The sequence below is a fragment of the Perissodus microlepis genome, chromosome 2 (assembly GCF_051167445.1).
Source record: "Perissodus microlepis isolate ML-2025 ecotype Zambia chromosome 2, ASM5116744v1, whole genome shotgun sequence".
NCBI lineage: Eukaryota > Metazoa > Chordata > Actinopteri > Cichliformes > Cichlidae > Perissodus > Perissodus microlepis.
This window is the reverse complement of record NC_140462.1, coordinates 19,126,942-19,146,689: the sequence shown is the minus strand read 5'-3', so window position 1 is coordinate 19,146,689 and position 19,748 is coordinate 19,126,942. Positions and strand designations below refer to the sequence as shown.

Below are 19,748 nucleotides of genomic sequence, written 5' to 3'. Positions count from 1 at the left end.
CAGCACCTCAAGCCCAGATAAATGCCACAGAGTTCCAGTGGCAGACACATCTCTACATCAACTGTTCAGAGGAGACTGCACCAATCAGGCCTTCATGGTCAAACAGATGCTAAAAAAAACATTATTTAGGAAAAGCAACAAGTAGAAGAGATTTTTTGGACAAAGAAACACAAGGAATGGCCATTAGACCAGTGGGAATTTGTGCTTTGGTCTGATGAGTTCAAATTTGAGATCTTTGGCTCCACCCGCCGTGTCTTTGTGCCACCCAGAAAAGGTGAACGGATGGTCTTTACATTTATGGTTCCCACCGTGAAGCATGGAGGAGGAGGTGTGATGGTGTGGGGGGTGCTTTACTGGTGACACTGATGGGGATTGATTCAAAATTGAAGGCTCACCAATCCAACATGGCTACCACATGCCATCCCGTCCAGTTTGCATTTAGTTGACCATCATTTATTTTTCAACAGGACAATGACCCCAAACACACCTCCACGCTCTGCAAGGGCTATTTGACCAAGAAGGAGAGTCCTCCACGGTCACCTGACCTAATCCCATGGACCACAGAGTGAAGGCAAAAGGGCCGAAAATTGCTCAGCATCTCTGGGAACTCCTGCAAGACTGTTGGAAAACCATTTCCAGTGACGAGCTCATGAAGGTCATTGGGAGAATGCCAAGCAATAATCAAAGCAAAGGGTGGCTTTTTTGAAGAATCAAAAATATAAAATAGGTTTTCAGTTATTTCACTTTTTGTTTACTACATAATTTCATGTGTTCATTCAGTTTTGATGCCTTCAGTGAGAATCTACAATGTAAATAGTCATGAAAATATAGAGAAAACATTAAATGAAAATCTGTGTCCAAACTTTAATGTGGTTTGGACACGCAGGTTTAATATAATCTGGTATAACCTTTTATAAAGGAATATCAGATGGATCCTCTGCTAAATAGGGTAATAAAGAAAGCATTCAGTCATGTGTTTACGCTTGTTTACCTCTTATTACGGATACCATTAATCTGAATGTTGCCTGGACCTTTGTACATTAAGATATTTGCAGAGATTAGTTTGATGTTGAGCATGGTGGCCCAATGTCACAAACAGGACAATATAGGGTATCAAAAAACAAACAAAAAAAAACAGAAAAAAAAATTACCATGTATGCTTTAATAGATTTAAACTACCATTGATCTACAGTGAACTTTAAGTGATGGGTTTCAGTTGGTGGGAATAAATATACAAGTCAAACCGTTGTCAATTATACTTTTTTTAATAAAAGAGGAATTACACAATTGTTATTATAAAAGCATGGATCACAATGATAATGAACACTGAGAATGTAATAAAACTCAAAAACACTTGAACTGGAATAGCACTAATTCCCACACAGATGAGGATTAAATTAAAAGGCAAAAGGAAAACAGCCATAAAGACATGTCAAACAACTTTAGGATAATGAATATATAACAGAGACTGCACAGCAGCTTTAGCTGCAATGTAAGGAAAGTAAGTGTTGGTGCTCCAGAAGGGGCGATTCCCTACTCAGTATGAACACCAGTTACCATGTTTTATATTTATAGGTCTATAAACCATAAAATCTGAGTGACCCAAAACATATATATGTATATATACATATACACACACGTGTAATAAAAACTGGGGCAACCAAAACCTACAAATGTGATCATAGGTCTAGCACCTTGTACACTGTGAATACATAATAAACAACACACATATGCTGTCGTAAAGTAAAACAGATCTGAGAAGTCTCAGGACAGAAGATTGCTTACGTTTGATTATTTTGAAAAATATACAACAGGTTTGAATTGTCTATAAGTCACCATTGTCTCATAGTCATGGCAGGAAAATACTTCTATTACAGGAATTGACCAGTTTAGGTTGCTTCTACCTTCTCTAGATTACTCTCATAGGTGAAGCTTTAAACCTTGAGAGAAAAAAAGTCACACAAGAAAACTCAAATAAGTCAATCACACAAAAAAAAGAAAAGGAAAAAAAAAAATCACGTTACTAATTACAGAGCCAAATTTAATAAAAACCAAAAAATTACAACAAAAATAAAAAATTATCTTGATTCTTCAGGACGTTCGTTTTGCGCTTTAAAGAAAAATGACACCGTAAAGTATTAGGGTACTTTTTTAGTGCATCATCATCCTTATGTCTGGATTAGTAGATATACTCTAAATTTTAGCCTTAATCTCTGTAACATTTCACTTCACACAGATGTACAACTGGCAGACTTTTGTATCTCTGCAAGACTCAGTGATTAATATCATATCTGAACTGATAACACAGCTGAGTGTATGCCCAGGTTCCATTATTTACACTTTGCAGTAGTTTTTTTTTTTTTTTTTAATTGGTTCACCAATCAAAGTTATCAATGATTAATTAAAAAATACGACATGGTTCTGTAACATGTTCCAAAGAGTAGATTTTGCAAAGAGTAGCTAAACGCAGAACTACAAAACCAGCTGCTGACATGAAAAGTAACATTTTTCCAGCTAAAATTTGGAGGAGCTTTTAAAACTGGACAAACCTTTTAGACGGCTATTAGTGTTGAAATGTTCATTTTTTTAGACACAGCACACAGTCATCTACACAATCGGCCATGTTAACAAACATGAAGTGATTGGGACGCCTTCAAAGATGCAAATTATTTTAAAAATACAAATAAATAATGACTCAACTGGAAACTTATTGCCCCAAACTTGACCTAATTAGAACTATGTCAATTAGACATTTTCATTCTTTTCAGTCACAAGGAATGACATCTTACAAAATGTCATTATAAATATTTAATCATACTTAAAACCAGCATATACATGGGTCCCACCAAAGAGCTTTTGGCTGGAAAATCACAAGGACTGTTTAACCAGTATTTTTTAACCGTTATTAAAGTGGGGTTTAATTCGCACAGGCATGAAATACATTTATGTATCAAATAGCAGGAAATAACAGGAAATGCAAAATTTTCTGTTTAAAAAAAAAAAAAAGAAAAAAAAAAAAAAAAAAAAGGAAAATACTGCCTTAAATATGAACTTCTCTCCCCAAAGGCCAATTTTAAGGCAGGAAAAAGTCTGAATATCCATCACTGCACCTATTTCAGGTGGCAGCATGGATGCCCATAAAATTTCACTGATGCAAAGTAAAAAAAAAAATAAATAAAAAACTTTATCCTTTTTTAAATAAACAGCATGCATTAATGACATATCCACTGGTCTCTCAACCTTCAGAAACAGTACTTAATATCTGTGTTTTTGACTGCAATCTATAACGGCATTCAGTCCATTTTCATTGACTCAAAGCAGTCAAACAGCATTGCACTTGAATAGTTCATATTATACATACAAGACAATGTTCAGTGATACTCAGACGTCCATATTTTTTACTCTTATTCTCCCATAAAGAAAATAATTGGCTTGAGATTTTGTCAGTTTTTGACCCTAAACATCTCTTTACTGTAATACTAACTGCTTCCTCATAGATGTATACTTCTTTCCATTGATGAATTGTCCAATACATTCATGGAAACACTCGGACGGTGCAACCCATCACCTCATATTTTTGACCCATCACTTTGCTCAGTCTCATTTTCAAGATTTGGCACTTTGGAACCACTTCAGAAGCTCCTGTGTTTGCAAAAGGATCAGCTCTCGTTCTCTGTGCAGAGCCCCGAGGCTTTGGATGATTGAGCACTACCACCGGCTGGTTTGGACCCGGTCGTTTCACTGGTTGGTCCACTTTCAGCGGCATTGGGTAAATGACTGTACAGTCAGTTACACTGTCCACAGGTACCTGAGTCTTATATTTGGATATTCTAAGTTTCAGTCCCTTCTTGGTTTGTTTCCACACGCCCACTTGCACCCTCTTCAGGGTGACAGTCAGAAACTTTGAGTCCTGCTCACTTTTGACCATTTGCTGAAGAGGTTCTTCAGTTTCAGATGCCTTTGCGTGTTCTGCAACATTAGATTCTTCGTGTGTTGAAGATTTTGAAGCAGGACTGTGACTGGATTTATTATCATCTGGTGGTAGAGGGATCTTTTTTTCCTCTTTGATATCAACATGGTTGTGGGTCAGTGCAGGAGAGTGATGAACCCCCTTATTGTGGTCTTTTGCTTCTACAGGCTCCGTCTGCTCCGTCAATAACGACTCACAGATGAAGGATCCGTTTTTTGTTTCCACCTGAGGGCTGGGCCCTAATGTCAGGGTCTTGTCCATGTGCTCCGTGTTTGTTAGCTTAACTTGATCTTGAGTCGTACTGACAGAACTGCTACTTTTATCCATCACTATGCCTCGCAAAGCCATTACCAATGGCTGAATGGGACCTTGGGCGTCCTCTGGCTGCTGACTCAATGAAAACACAGAGGATATGATGGGGAAACTCTCAGGTTCTGAAACGTCTCTCTCTTTTGCCAGCTCATTTAGTCTGACTTCCGGCATCCAAGTTGAGCTCTTTGACTTGGCATGATTTGAAAAAACAGGAGTTTTGACTGAAACAAGCTTGTTTATAGTCTTGGGTAATGAAAAAGACTGAGTTGGAACATTATCCTTACTAACTAGACATATTGGTGGTCTCACTTGGACAGTTGGAACAATGGAACTTCTTATGGAGGGAGAAGTTGATTTAATCCTGTCCTGGTTCAAGGGTGCCACTTCTTTGATTGGTTTTGAAGCAGTGCTGCTCTTGAAGCAGATGTTCCCGGGCTCCACCTTCATAGCCACCGGCATATCCTGCATGTTTTTCGTGTCACCCGCTCTCCTGGATGGAACACTCTTGGGGTACTCTGGAAGTAAGGTCTTTCTCTCATCCATCACTCTCTGAGAAACCATGCTGCTTGGATGCAGGCTGGTGGTGTTCAACCTGCTGGTGACCCTGTTGGAGATAACTGGAAGAGAAGCTACGTGGCTCACCGGTGCTGTTTGCGTAACTCTGATCCCACTGTTTACCCCTTCTCTTACAGGACTGATGATATTTTTGGGAAACTTATTAGGGATGACTACGTTAGACTCCAAGTTGATTATTTCCGGTGATACCCTTTTCAGTCCACTCTTTTCTTTGCTCATTGGACTCACTGGGAGATTGTTGGAAATACTGACCGGGACAACAGCAGGGCGCTCCACATTCACCATCTTTGTTTCACATGATTTCCTGTTAATAGTGCTCATGCCCATACTGCCAGGCCGCACCGTGTTGGTGTGATTGATTAATGTAGATGACAATGGCTTCCCCAGCGCTGTGTTTTGAGAAACTGTCATCCTCGTGTCCTTTATCACTGACTCGTTTTCTTGTTGGGAAACGAGCCTCAGCTTTAGTTCTTTTGTCCCATTTACAGTTTTCACCTCAACGAGTTCAACCAAGCAGCCAGCAGGAATTGTTACTTCTTCTGGCAGAGAAACTGTGAGAGCTCTATTGTGCTGAATGAGTCCATTCAAAGGGGAAAGACGTTCTGGGTTGCCATTAGTGACATTCGATGCCTTCGTTTCCAGTGTTTTTGCTCTCTGTTCGTCTTTTCCCAGTCTGACAGCAGGTACACTCGGGCTAGGTACTGTCACCCGAACAACCGGCCGAAGCGATGACGGATCAGCAGCGTGCAGGCTTGTTAAGGCACTGGGGACGGGGACCTGTGGATTTTTCGTCACACCAGGCTTAGCAGGTACCTGAATAATGCTTTTACTATGCAAACGTTCAATGTGCTTAACAAGGCACAGCCTCCTCATGTAGCCCTGTCCACAGTGAGGACATTTGAATGGATACTTCGAAGTGTGTCGTTTCAGGTGCGCGTTTAACTCCGCCTCACTATAGGAAATATCGTTGCAATAAAAACAGTAAAACCGTGTCCCCATATGCTCAACCATATGCTTCTCGAACGCTGAGGCATCTGTAGACGCAAATCCACATTTCTCACAATACCTCACGTTTGAAGTGGTTAACACGCGATCCAGTGACAAATTTGGATGTCCACCATTCACAGAGGATGGCATGCTTTGATAGCTGACAGGCTTCATAATGAGAAGTGAGGTGTTCTGGCCATCTGGCAGTAATTCTCACAATTTCAGAGGCTGATGTGACACCCTGAAGTAAACATCCATCTTCACCTGATGTCCAGGGTTTATGTCTGGGGAAAGCAGACACTGATGCACCTGTCAACGATGTCTCTCCCTGTGAAAGGAACATAAGAAAAACAAAAACATTAACAAACAAATGATTGACTTAACCTCACTGTGTACTATGCTTACACTAGGACGAGGCCTGTGAAGCCCCTCCTCTCACGCACAGCTCATGCAGCATTTTCAGCTCCTGCAAATATTTATTTGGCTGTGCGCGCGTGTAGGAAAATCAAAACAATACAGCAAAATAAAATGCAATTATTCAAACTCATTGCACTGGTCTGTATTTGCATTTTTCTCCGTGCGCGCTGAGCTTTCTTCCTTTGAACGTGACGAAAAGGCCCTACCTAACTACAACAGGGGGGTTGCGGAGACGACGGCCAACATTACAACTGTTTATATTTGCAACAGAGTCAAATGCCTCATACGCACCTGATTGCCGTGTTACGAAACAGCGATTTGGTCGGTGATATCTTTTTCAATAAAATGAATTTTAAAAAATCCACTCTTTGAACGTGATACTAACGCTTGTCAACGCCACCAACCGAGCCGCTTTGGGTTAGCTTGTCGTTAGCCATCTGTAGCTACCAAAAACAATGGCGGAAGAAAGCTGTTCTGGTTTTCAAAATAAGAGCACGCTAAGTTAAAAATATAGCTGATTCAACATGTTTCGAAATCTTGGTGATAACAAATTCTGTGTCCTTCGTTTCCAGTCAGATCATCAGCAAATAATATTATTTAACACAACAAAGAAACTATTAATATTTTATTTATTGAACGTTTTTTAATGTAAACAATATAACACAGTGGCTGCCACAGTATAACACCTGTATTAACAGGCAGATAACACTGATGATTTAAGTGCAATAAAGAGGAACAAAAACAGCAGAGAGCTGAAAATAATATATGGCAGGAAAAACATCAGAACATCTTTTAGGTTCAATAAAAGACAAAATACAACAAATTTCAACCAATAAAAATAAATTAAGTTAAGAAAATATTGATCAATTTTGTGACAAATATGGTAAATTAGAAATAGAAAACCTGGAACCTACGTTAATGCATGGGATTGTTTAAAGATTCAAACCCTTTTGGATTGATTTAAAAAATATGTTTTTGTGAACTCACAGTAAGACTGACATCATCTTACATGGCAATGTCGAGGGATTTAATAAAATGTAGCATCTAGTGGTGAAGATAGTTCATCCTGCTAGGCATGAATTTTTGTGCACTGTCTGATGTGGCTCACAATCTTAACACTGACTTAATGTACGAGGGCATTGTGGGTTATTGTGCAAATGTATTAATTTGCTGGAAGCCTGCAAATAAAAATATGTGTTAAAACACAGCAAAGTTTGGTTTTCTGTCCAATTGCATGTTATTAATGTGCATGGAAATTATGTGCTAAACATGTGAATAAACTGATTAAATGGCCAGTGATAAACAGGGACAGTTCCTCGCTTGGTTTCCTTCCAAAAATGTCAGAAGTAAGGCTGATAAGCGCAAATACAAATCATATTACAATAAATGCAAAGTCATGGATGATTATTGGCTGTTAAAGCAACTCTCAAGGATGTCAGCTGCCATAAAACTAAAATAAAGAGGAAGTAACGAGAGCATGTAATTGAGCTGTCCAGCAGCATGTCAAAAGCAATTGCCAGGCAGAAACTGTGTTCGTGCTGCTTGTGCATGTATCCATTTTCAGCAGCTCAATATGAAGTGGACAAACTGACATAGTTTTAAATATATGGGGTTTTTTTTAATCGTTGGATGGAAATCCTTTGCCTGCATTTGGTGATTGCAGAATATCCAATCTCTTTCCCTTGGGAAATGCTCGGGTTGCTTTTTCAGCACGCTTTGGGTCACGATGTCCAACCGGTTTTGCAGCATCTGCAATATACACAAGTGAACTGGTTACACTGGGTCACTAGTACATGCCAATAACATAATATTGTCTCCACCATATTTGACATGTGGTACACTTCATACCTTTCTCATTCCATCATTTTGGTACAGTTTAATCTTGATTTCATCTGTCTAAAGAATCTTTTCAGAGCTGTGCAGGCTCTTCTGGCATTTGTGAAGTTGCCTTTTGATTGCAGCCTTTGACAATCATACACATACCCCCTTGCTGGTATTCTTGGTTCTTTAGATGCTTTGAAGTTGTTTTTCTTAACTGTAGAAAAAATATTGCCAATAATAAATATAATTATAATAATGTATTTGTCTTGTGTGGTGTTGTGGGGTGTCTGAGTTGATTATTTGGCCACTACTAACATTTGTGCTATTTTTCTGAGATATTTATTTTGGTTTTTGAGCCTATAGATGGCCTTCTTGTTAAGCTATAAAAGAGTCAGTTGAAATGTATTAATTTGTCATGCACTGGCATGGTCTGCACTTCATTGGCATCTTGTGTAATTTAAAATCCATTAAAAATAAAGAAAAGAAAATGATATCACAGTCCAAAACATTATGGACTCGACTGCTGTTTAATTCTTCGTTTCCTTTAGGCGTTATCTCACAAAGTAATATAATGCATGCTGCTACTAGAGTGTACTCTTGTTTTGAAAGGCCCTGTGAGAAGTGTAACTTCATCATTTGTTTTTCTTGACAGGCTGAGCGCAACGGACCTGTGATTCTGAAAGAAATACCACGCAAATCTGCCACATCTTCCCCTGTTATTTACGCCAAATCTCCCACAAAAACAACGCAAGGCTTTGGAGGATCTACGCTACTCTTCAAATTTGGCGTCTTCCACCATCACAGTATTACGGTTTTTACCTGTCGGTTAGTTTTTCCATTATCTCGCACAAGGACTGATTATTTTAGACACGACCAGGCAGCAGTTTGCTAAATCGGGGCAATATAGAGGGGAGGGGGCTCACCCAGTGACCCAGGAAATGCTTTGAAGCTTTTGTGTGTGCTGTAATAAAGTCAAACAACACGCGTTTATCAGCTTGCAGTGGCTGTCAGAGAGAGGCAAAAGGCACCCCATGGATAGCTCTGATTAAAATGCCATAAAAGCAGTTAAAAACATGCTGTTCACAAGAGTCTGCAGACTGTTTCCTACTATGTCAGTATCACTGGCATTACCGAGGTGAGTACTCCAGTAAGTTTGTGTCAAATAACGGGCTTTACTGATGTGTGTTTAGCGTTTCTAAATATCGTCACGATGCTCACTTTATATCCTTAAATCTGGAGTCGCCAGTGCCTGATCTCCTTAAATATCCTTAAATATTTTTCATCAAACCCTCAATGCATGAAAATGCTCTGATTTATTCATGTTTTTGAAGCCACCATACTGTAGCTCATGGGAGGATCATCATGACTATTGTCAGAACAGTTTCTGGGATTTGCACACCATTGTTGCAATTCACAATGACACGGCAGTGGCTTTCACTGACTCTCCCACTACCCGGTCTGCCCGACACGTAGGCCCTGCCTTCCTGCGCCCTTCCTGGTTATGGCACTATTAAAACAGCTGGCCCGGACTCGAGCTCCGTGCTGGTTTCTTCTCAGGAAACAGTTTTTCTTGTCACTTTGCAGACGCGGAGTTATCAGTAGCGGGATGGCCTCAGACCCGTCGGAGATAACCCGGTTCGACTTTCTGGTGGTCGGCGGCGGGTCTGGAGGTCTGGCCGGGGCTCGGCGGGCGGCCGAGCTCGGAGCAGCTACCGCCGTGATCGAGAGTCACAAACTCGGAGGTACCTGCGTGAGTAAAAATAATAATAAAAAGCAATCAGACATGCCTCCCTACTGCTGTCACTTTGCTGTCACCTCTTCAGCATGTACACACGCACACTCACACACACAAACACAGAGACACGTTAGTTACCAGATTCACTGCGAAACCTCCCGACTCCTTTTTTGTGTGTGTCTGACAAACATTGTGGGTTTGAAGTACAAAGCAGCCGATGAGGTTATAAAACTGTAACTCATTCCTGTTCCCTCCTGCTCGCTTGAGCTGAATCTGTTGTAACGGAGGCATTTTGAAATTGTCTGCACAAGGCCGCAATATGAGGAAGAAAGAAGTGGTTTTAAATGCATTAGGCCTATCTGTACTGACTATTAGTTAAATCAGGCCTCTATAGTTTTTTTAAGCTAAAACATCAGGGGAAGAAATGGCTACCAAAACCATCCAGTCCAATGGTTTTGGCATAAACCACACAAAACCACAGTGAAAAACAGTGTGGTTATATTTGCATACATTTTCCTTATTGATAAGTGAATGTTGGTGTTGTATTACTTTACAGCCATATGAATGCGCCTGACCTAATCTTTTACATCTTTTCCTTTTGTAAAATGTTGGTTTTATGAAACACACTGACACAGCATTGTATTTTTTGATACTGCAGTTCTTTTGCTTTACACTACATAAATATTCTTCCTGTCACTGCAGCTTTAGTCTAAAATGTATCTCTTCCATAATCTATCTGTATCACTGCTACTTGACCAGCTTTCACTCAATTCATTTGTTCTTCTTTCTTTCCTTTTTTCAGGTCAATGTTGGTTGTGTCCCTAAGAAGGTACCTTTTTCTTTACACTCTTATTATAATAAAAGGTTTTACATGTACACTTCTCAAAGTTCAAGTTCTCAAAGCCAGCTCTTTTTGCTCTTCTTCTCAGGTGATGTGGAATGCAGCAGTTCATGCCGAATATCTGCACGATCATGGTGATTATGGCTTTGAAACTGGAGACGTTCGTTTCAGTTGGGAGTAAGTTACAGTTTCTGCTAGTGTCTACTTGATTTTTATCTTTTTTTTTTCTTTTTTCCTTTTTTGCAACTGCAATGAACTCTTTTAAAAGCTGTTGTGGTTTTTCCTGGTACAAAGAGGCATTCATTTCTCCCCACAACCTCTCAGTCAGTTACTTTGTGTTGCTTAACTTTAGCCCACTTCTCTATCTCTGTGCACAATGAAGTTGGGCAAAAATGACTGTTGAAGATAAGCCTTCCTGGAAGGAGTGGTTGACTACATTTACAACAGGAGGAAACCTTTTCAAAATATAACGTTAGTGTGAGAGGAATGTGCTGGGATTTGGGTGTGCCTGCATGGATTACAGTAGAGTACTAAGTGCTCCACAAACATCTTCAGTGTGCAAAGAATCCCAGGGGTTAAAGTGAGATTTTGCAGGTGGGAGTTGTAGTGATGCAGTGTGGGGAAAAGAGTTACTTAGAAATAAGTCACAATTTGTATTGTGAGCTCCAATTTTCTTTTTGTACAGGCTGTGATCAGCTGACTTGTGTTGCTACTCTGAGATTCACTGCTGTTTATTTATTTAGCCAACTAAATACAACTGGATATAACCAGATGTTAAATTTGTTTTTCTTCATCAAACTTGTGTTTTTCTTGTATTTTTCTACCATCTCACCTCTCCTATAGTCTCTGTGAGAGACTATAGGAGAGCTGTAACAGTTTATGCTTTTTATGATTCATTTTCTAGAAATGGCAACACAAGGGTGATACAAGACAAGTATTCCTTGTGATGATGGTTTATTAACACAACATATTTTAGCTGGTTGAATAATTTATATTATGTTTTTGCAGAACCCTAAAAGCCAAGAGGGATGCGTACGTCAGTCACCTAAATCGCATTTATCGCAACAATCTTGACAAAGTAAGTGTCAGATGAATTCTGCTCTTTTGGTTTCTGTTCTTTTCAAATGTAATTGCAGTGCAAAAGAAAAAAAACTCATATGTGCTCTATTTCAGGCTAAAATCCAAACCATTCAAGGTTATGCCAGGTTTACAAATGATGCTGAGCTGACTGTGGAAGTCAGTGGAAGAAAATATACAGCACCTCACATCCTCATCGCCACTGGAGGGAAACCTTCTGTTCTGAGTGATGCAGAAGTTCCAGGTAATATATGCTATACTTTGTTTTACCAGTGAGCATCAGTCAGATGTTTAGAAGATTACAGCTGTTGTGTTTGTTGACAATTTCAGGGGCAAGCCTGGGCATTACCAGTGATGGCTTCTTTGAACTTGAAACACTCCCAAAGTAAGCTTGTCATACAGTCTAACTGATGTTAATGGGAGACCATCAGAACCATGTAGGTCTGTGATTATAGTATTTGTTTGTTTTTTCCTACAGACGCAGTTTGGTTGTGGGTGCTGGTTATATTGCAGTGGAGATGGCAGGCATTCTTTCCACCTTAGGGTCCAAAACATCCCTCATTATTCGACAGACAGGAGTAAGAAAAATGACAACACAGAATCACAATATGACTGTTTTTAGAAGCGTGGAGCCATGCGGTCATATGTGTACTCTCGTATTCTATCTGTAGGTTTTGAGGAACTTTGATGCCTTTATAAGTGCAAACTGCACCAAGGAACTGCAAAACTCTGGTATAGATTTGTGGAAGAACTCTCAGGTGAAGTCTGTGAGTAAAACAGACAAGGGGCTAGAGGTGACGGTGGTTACCAAAGACCCAGAGAAGAAGAATGACGAGGAGAAGATCAGTACCATCCAGGGAGTGGACTGCCTTCTCTGGGCCATCGGCAGGCAGCCCAATACAGGTGGACTGAACATCGGCGAGATGGTAACAGTTTACCTGTGATTTTTATCTGTAGATTGGATAGTGTAATGTGCAAATTATTATTATTATTATTGTTATTTTATTTATTGGGAGATATTATGTGCTACTTACATGTAGCACTGAGCAGTAAGACACTACCGCTGCATAATTGTCCTTATAGATTATAACAGGACGGCAGATGTCTTTCGATAACTGTGTCTTAGGCACACATACCAACATGAAACTGCTTTCCACAAATAATAATAAAATATTTTATAATTTAAGGCTTGTTTGCAAAAAGAATACAAAAACCGGTATCCCAAAAAAAACTGACTTAAGCCTTAATAACAGATAATCTGGGAACAAGACTGGACAGTTTCCACATGCTATTACTTTGTTGAAGGTGATGCATGAAATTCTGGCATAAATACTTGATAAATGAAGGCGGGGCAGCAAAGTCTCAGTTACGCCAACGTCTTCGTTTCACTGTCTTTGATCCATCTACTGAGCTTAGATTTAAGGGATGTGTAATAACATCGTTTGAATCATTTGTTATATGAAGGAAGAATGAATGACTTGTCAAAGCAGCAGTTTAACCAGCTCTATTCAAAAATCTAAAAACATGTTGAATGTTCTCACGCTTTTCAAGACTTTGAGGCCTGTCTCTCTTTTGTCTGTTCTGTTTTACATTTAATCCTCCACAGTTTAGCTGAGTCATCGTTATTTCTTGCCCTACACGGGATTTCTCTTCTCAGTCGCATGTCTCTTATTCACTGTCAGTATCATACAGTGAGGAAGCACACAGAAAGAGGCAAAACATGCACTACCTTTCCTTAAAACCATTATTCATCCGAACTGTGTTTCTCTACAATACTCTCTCTTAGAGAAGGATTGGAGTTTTTTGAGGTTTCTTTTGAGACATTAATGTTATGGGAAAGCTGAAGACAGTTCCAAGATTAATAACCAGTTCAAAGGGAACTAGGAGAAAACATGGGCCTAATCTTTTGTTTTAATCTCCACGGTTCACATTTTTACTCGTTTCTAAGAAGTGAAACAGTTTTTCTTTTCTTTCTTTTTCTTTGTCAGGGTGTGGATACAGATGAAAGAGGCCACATCATCGTGGATGAGTTTCAGAACACCAGTCGATCGGGGATCTACGCTGTCGGGGATGTTTGTGGCAGAGCTCTTCTCACACCTGGTAGAACCCAACTTTTCTTTATCCACTTTTTGTGTCTGTGTGTGTTCTTTCCAACCTGTTTCCCGATGTTGTAAATATTTTTCCATGTAATTAGTATTGCTGAGTGAAGCCTGGTGATATTAGATTAAAGGTTTCTGGGTCTATATTTAATAGCTCTGAATGGATTTTATTGCTATATAGAGGATATTTGAATATCAAAGCTGTGAAGGCTGCAGATGAGTGCACTGACAGGACATTATCAGAGATCTTGTTGCACTTATGTGTAAGTCGCTTTGTGAGAATGGATAACGTCTCTCTGTGTCTATTAGAGGAAAGACCTACCTCAAGTTTAAAGCCACACACATACACACATTTCATACACTGGTGACTCCAAATAACAGCACTGAAATGCCAGGTTTGCATTTTTGTGACCTCACCCATGGTTTTGAGTGATTACAGGGGATCGATAATTTTGTGAAGTGGCTTTTTCAAGAGACTTGTGCATATTAAAAATATGTTTTTAAATAGGAAAACTTTAAATAACAAGTCTCCAGAAATTTGTCCTATACAAACGTGATCTTGGAGTCTGAGTCTGTTGTGTTTACAACCGTCGGGTTTCTTGCGTGTGGGAGGGTCAGGCGCTCAGACAGGAAGGCTTTTCAGGTATGACTCAGGCTCACCGATTGCTCGTGTGGGTAAACAAAGAAAACAGTATTCAGACAAGGATTTGGTCCCAAATGTCAGCTCTGAAATCCTTTTTGAGAGTCTATTATTTATCTATATTTAGTGGATCAACTGGTCTTTTTCAGTAACTTCTGAAGAGGACAGGGTGAAATGATGAATGCCGATTAAAACCAAAAAAATCAATTCTTCATCTCTGTAGTTAACAAAAAAACTCTTATTTGAGGTCATAGCTTTAATACAAAAGAGTAAAAGAAATCTTTATTGAGTGACCAAGGTTTCTTGACAAAACATGTTGGTATCCTGGTGAAGTTCTTCTCCTGGTGCCTTTTTTCTACTTCTGTATTTTGAAGTGTTTGGGGGTTTTTTTTGGGTTTTTTTTTAACCTATTTTTAATATAAAAATGCCCTTTTGTGGGCATTTTGAGTGTTAGCAGCATTCTGATGAGGTTTTCGTGTGTTGGGACAGTTGCCATTGCTGCAGGCAGAAAGCTGGCGCACAGACTGTTTGAAGGAAAGAAGGACTCCAAGTTGGACTACACCTGTATTCCCACTGTGGTGTTCAGCCACCCACCCATCGGCACGGTGGGCCTCACAGAGGGTGAGTAGAACAATAAAAAACACATCTAGGTGGGTTTAACTCCGTTTCTGTGGCTGGCTTACATTTAATCGTTTATCTTATGCGCTATTCCCATTTTTGCTCAGTAAGATGTAAAATTGTCCTTACATTTGATAATGTTCGTGTCACAGAGGAGGCTATTAAAACCAGAGGGAAGGAGAATGTGAAGATTTACAAGACTTCTTTCACACCAATGTATCACGCTATCACCAGCAGGAAGAGTCAGTGCATCATGAAGGTGGTGTGTGTGGGCAAAGAGGAGAAGGTAAGTGTCATCTCTTCTCCAGACAACAGGCTCTAAATAAATGGGACTCTAGCGCATTATTACTGTCACCTAAATTTATGAAATAATGAATATTTTAATGAATATCTTCTTGACGATTTATTTCTATTATTTAAACAACAAAAAGAGGTTCTTCTCTAAATCATCTTAACGTTGTAGTGCATTATTTTTATTCATAAACAACCACATTTGGGCTAAGACATCACTAGTAAATGTTAGCGTATGGGGCCTTTTTCCCCAACCAGTAATACAGGAGCTCTTCATATGTTGTAAGCAATTTTTTTCTACACTTTCACAGCTATATGTACCAGGATTGAAGAATAGATTTGAGACTTTCCAAAAAAAATAACTTAGAAGTACTTAAACTAATACAGGAGGCAGTCCTGAAGCCATCTTTAAGTGTCATTAAAGCCTCGACTAAAACCTTTTAACAGTTTCTTTTCACTCTGCTGCAGTTCTTTTAAAAAAAAAAACGACTGTATTTTTTTTTAAATTTTCGCAGGTGGTAGGGCTGCACATGCAGGGCCTTGGCTGTGATGAAATGCTACAAGGATTTGCCGTGGCCATCAAGATGGGTGCTACCAAAACAGACTTTGACAAGACAGTCGCCATTCACCCCACCTCATCCGAGGAGTTTGTCACGATGCGTTAATGCAAAAACAAACTCACCGAGGCATCCCCCACCCGCTACGCCTCTTGCTTCCCTGTACGACCAGCAACACAGACAAGCATACCAGGACAGAGTCATGCCTTCGAACTGCTCTCGCATCAGCTTGACGACTTGCTTTGTTAACCACCCTACATGCTTCCATTTTTCTCTCATTTAAGTGACCTTATTTGTACGCAGTGTTTCACTTTTTTTCTCATTTTTAACTAAATGGACCAAGACCAAGTTATGGTCTTCCTAGACTGTACTGTGGTTCCTGAGTATGGGTTGAAAACTCTGGATTCCATTTTAATGATTGTGAAATGGAAGTGATGCATCTGCAGGTATTTTTGTCAAGAGATTGCTGGGAAGTCAAAAGACCTCTCTCCTAGTGTATGTGTTTGATTTGTCAGTCATTCGTCACATGAATATAATAAGCACTGCTTGTTCTTTAAGGTACCTATTCCCTACCAATGCAGGGTCATGACATGTATCTACTGTACTGTTAAGAAAAAAAAACAATAAACCTGCAGATTTTTTTTCTTAAATGTTGTGATTTTTATTTCTTATTCAGTGACTAAATTCTGTGGTTGATTGGGCAATAAATGAAGCGCTTCTCCTATTTGGGTAGAGGGAATAAATCCCCACTCAAACTAAAGAGAGATACTTCCTGTTTCAAGTTTAAAAGTGACTTTCAGAATTTAATTATTGTAAAAATGTATGATGAAACTGGATATTATTTGTCAACAAAATACCCTTGCTGTTTACAGTTTATTCTACACTTAGTGGCCACTTTAGATCACACTAGATATACCTGTTAAGCTACTTGTTAACACACATATCTGTTCATCCAATTACACAGCAGCAAGTGACTTTTCTGATCTGACAACTGGGATTTTCTCAAGCAACCTCCAGGATTTCAAGAGAAATGCTCCAACAAACAATATATTTAGTGAGTACCATTCACTGTGGAAAATATGCCTTGTTGATGCCAGAGATCAGAGCAGAAAGGCCAGGCTGCTTTGAGCTGGAAGGCAACACTAGTTAGTCATTCATTACAGCCATTGTATGCGGAAGAATATCCCTGGATACACAACATATCAAATCTTGAAGCAGACAAGATACTGAGGTGACAATTCACACAGCTTCACCAAAATTGAACAACAGAAGATTTAAAAACGCATCGCCTGGTCTGATAAGGACTGATTTCTGCTGAGACATTAGAATATAGTACCATGTAAAAAAAATATAAAAATTTATCTCTTAGATGATGTGAAAGAGGCTTTTTCTTCGTCTGTTTTTAAACTTTGTGGCACTTTTTTCATAACCAGCCTTCCTTCACACAGCAAGCTTTTGCAGTGGGTATTGACATAATAAAATAATCTGCATTACAGCAAAGGAAAGTCTAATTTTGAAATCTGTTTCATCTGCAATCACTGTGGCTGAATATCCTTAATGGCCCAAGAAATATGTACTGGAGGACACTCTCTGTCCCCCAGATGCCCTCCTTTGTCAACTTAAGTGTTAAACACTCAGTTATTATAATAATGGCTTCAACTTTTAATTGGAACTTTTTTATTTAACACAGACATTATACTTTTCCCACCATGTTTGCTGTTGCAGAATTGATCCATAAAGTGTTCTCTTTCCCATGTAGGAACAACCGGTGGAAAATAACAAAGTGGAAACAAAGTTATTGTTTACATGAGATGAATTGCAGAATGGGAGATAGAAACAAAATACTGTTACTGTTAATCTGACTATCTTCAGGTTTTACACGCTTACACACGTTACTGTCCCTCCATTTAGAAAGGCAGAGGCGTCACGGTGTAATTATTTTACGTGTTGTTTTTTTCCTGTGCAATAATATTATTCAACATTGCTATAAATACATTTTTCAAAAAATGCCTCTTTGTGCAAAATGGGTTTAAATACATAAACAATTGTAGGATACTGTTTGTGCGTGATTTAGACAGGGGGAACAAATCGTGGCAGGATCAGCCTGATATTATTTGTATCCCACTGTAACTTTACTGTATAAAGAGCTAACATCTCTAAAATGTCAGGAGTAGTTAGTCATTACAAGAAGTGTTTGTGAACTAAAAATCAGGAATGTGGGACACTGTTTGTCCGTGATTCTTTTGTTTTGTTTTTTTTCCCCTTTCCATACCCCCCCCCCCCTTCCCGCAATGGCTCTGCGCCCCCTCTAGGGGGCGGGCCCCACACTTTGGGAAGCTCTGCTATAAGACATGCAGCAAAGCAGCCCCAGATCATCGCACTAGCAGCACCATGCTTACACCACATCTACCAGGATGGAAACGTTCCAAAAGTCAGTCCACCGAATATTTATTTATTTGTTTAAAGATGTTTTGTTTTGTTTGTTTTTTGAAATTTTAACACCATCCAGCCATGACTTCTGAGAGACAAGCTGGAGCTATCGGGAGTGGACCACCACATGTCCCAGTGGATACTGGACTACCTCACAGGACGCCCACAGTATGTGAGGACACAGGGCTGTGTCTCTGATACACTGGTCTGCAGTACGGGGGCCCCACGGGGAACTGTGCTGGCACCGTTCCTCTTCACCCTCTACACTGCAGACTTTCTCCAAGCATGACATCCCAGTGCATTTCAGACCCAGCAACACACTCAGACAAAAACTGGTTCACCCGAAAGACAAAACTCCAAAACACAGACTTAACAATGTGGTGTATGCTGTACAGTGCAGCGAGGAATGCCCAGACCTCTACATTGGAGAGACCAAATAGCCACTTCACAAGCGCATGGCACAACACAGAAGAGCCACCTCCACGGGACAAGACTCAGCTGTCCATCTGCATCTAAAGGACAAAGGTCACTCTTTCGAGGATGCCAATGTTCACATTTTGGACAGAGAGGACAGATGGTTTGAAAGAGGAGTGAAAGAAGCCATCTATGTCCACTGTGAGCGACCATCTTTGAACAGAGGCGGGGGTTTACGACACCAACTCTCTGCCATCTATAATCCAGTTTTGAGATCCCTCCCCAGACGCCTTAACGCCCACTCACATCCTGGCCATCTGACCTCAGGAATTCGCATGATAAGGTGGGGCCAGGTTTCACAATGAGCTCACCCGAAACTCTGGCTGATTGGGACCCACACCCAGTTTCACACCTTGGCTCAGGCGATTAGAGGATCATCAGGGGGTCCTTTTGTCCCTCTGTGGGGGGATACTCCCACTAGGTTTATATCTGGGACTCTCCACCATTTGACCTTAGAACTGAAGAAGCTTCTCGGATGAGAGGTGAAACGTCTTCAAGTAACTTAAAGAAGTCCAGACGCTTTTCTTTGCAAGCTCCTTTGACTACAGGGAGCGCTTTTAAAGACCTTCTATGACTCTGTGGTGGCATCTGTCATTTTTTACAGTGTGGTATGTTGGAGCAGCAGTTTATCGGCAGCTGAGAGGAAAAGTTTGGATAAACTCATCAGGAAGGCCAGCTCTGTTCTGGGATGCACCCTGGACCCAGTGCAGGTGGTGGGAGACAGAAGGACTCTGGCCAAAATAACATCTCTGATGGACAGAGTCTCCCACCCCATGCATGTAAATGTTGCTGAACTGCAGAGCTCCTTCAGTGAGAGACTGCTGCATCCTAGATGCATGAAGGAGCGTTTCCGCAGGTCCTTCCTCCCTGCAGCTGTCAGACTGTGCAATCAGAACTGCTCCC

At 40.1% G+C, this 19,748-nt stretch overlaps 2 protein-coding genes across 4 annotated transcripts; one reads left to right on the top strand and one right to left on the bottom strand.

Moving 5' to 3' along the window:
• Window positions 1-1,246: 1,246 nt before the first annotated feature.
• znf518b (zinc finger protein 518B) lies at window positions 1,247-6,699 on the bottom strand. Its single transcript, XM_084951988.1, has 2 exons — window positions 6,554-6,699; window positions 1,247-6,173 (listed from the first exon to the last, which is right to left on the bottom strand). Exon 2 carries the CDS (start codon window positions 6,017-6,019, stop codon window positions 3,536-3,538), a length of 2,484 nt encoding a protein of 827 aa, XP_084808114.1. The 5' UTR covers window positions 6,020-6,173; window positions 6,554-6,699; the 3' UTR covers window positions 1,247-3,535.
• A 2,029-nt stretch (window positions 6,700-8,728) lies between these two features.
• Window positions 8,729-16,591, top strand: gsr (glutathione reductase). 3 transcript variants are annotated; one of them, XM_084951967.1, is made up of 13 exons: window positions 8,729-9,218; window positions 9,668-9,833; window positions 10,621-10,647; window positions 10,748-10,836; window positions 11,668-11,737; window positions 11,833-11,980; window positions 12,067-12,121; window positions 12,215-12,314; window positions 12,408-12,662; window positions 13,725-13,836; window positions 14,965-15,096; window positions 15,246-15,379; window positions 15,900-16,591. In XM_084951967.1, exons 1-13 carry the CDS (start codon window positions 9,157-9,159, stop codon window positions 16,047-16,049), a joined length of 1,500 nt encoding a protein of 499 aa, XP_084808093.1. In that variant the 5' UTR covers window positions 8,729-9,156; the 3' UTR covers window positions 16,050-16,591. The 3 variants fall into 3 exon arrangements, with proteins under 3 accessions (XP_084808093.1, XP_084808084.1, XP_084808101.1); XM_084951958.1 differs by lacking the exon at window positions 8,729-9,218 and having other exon boundaries at window positions 9,226-9,833; XM_084951975.1 differs by lacking the exon at window positions 8,729-9,218 and having other exon boundaries at window positions 9,740-9,825.
• The last annotated feature ends 3,157 nt before the right edge of the window (window positions 16,592-19,748 follow it).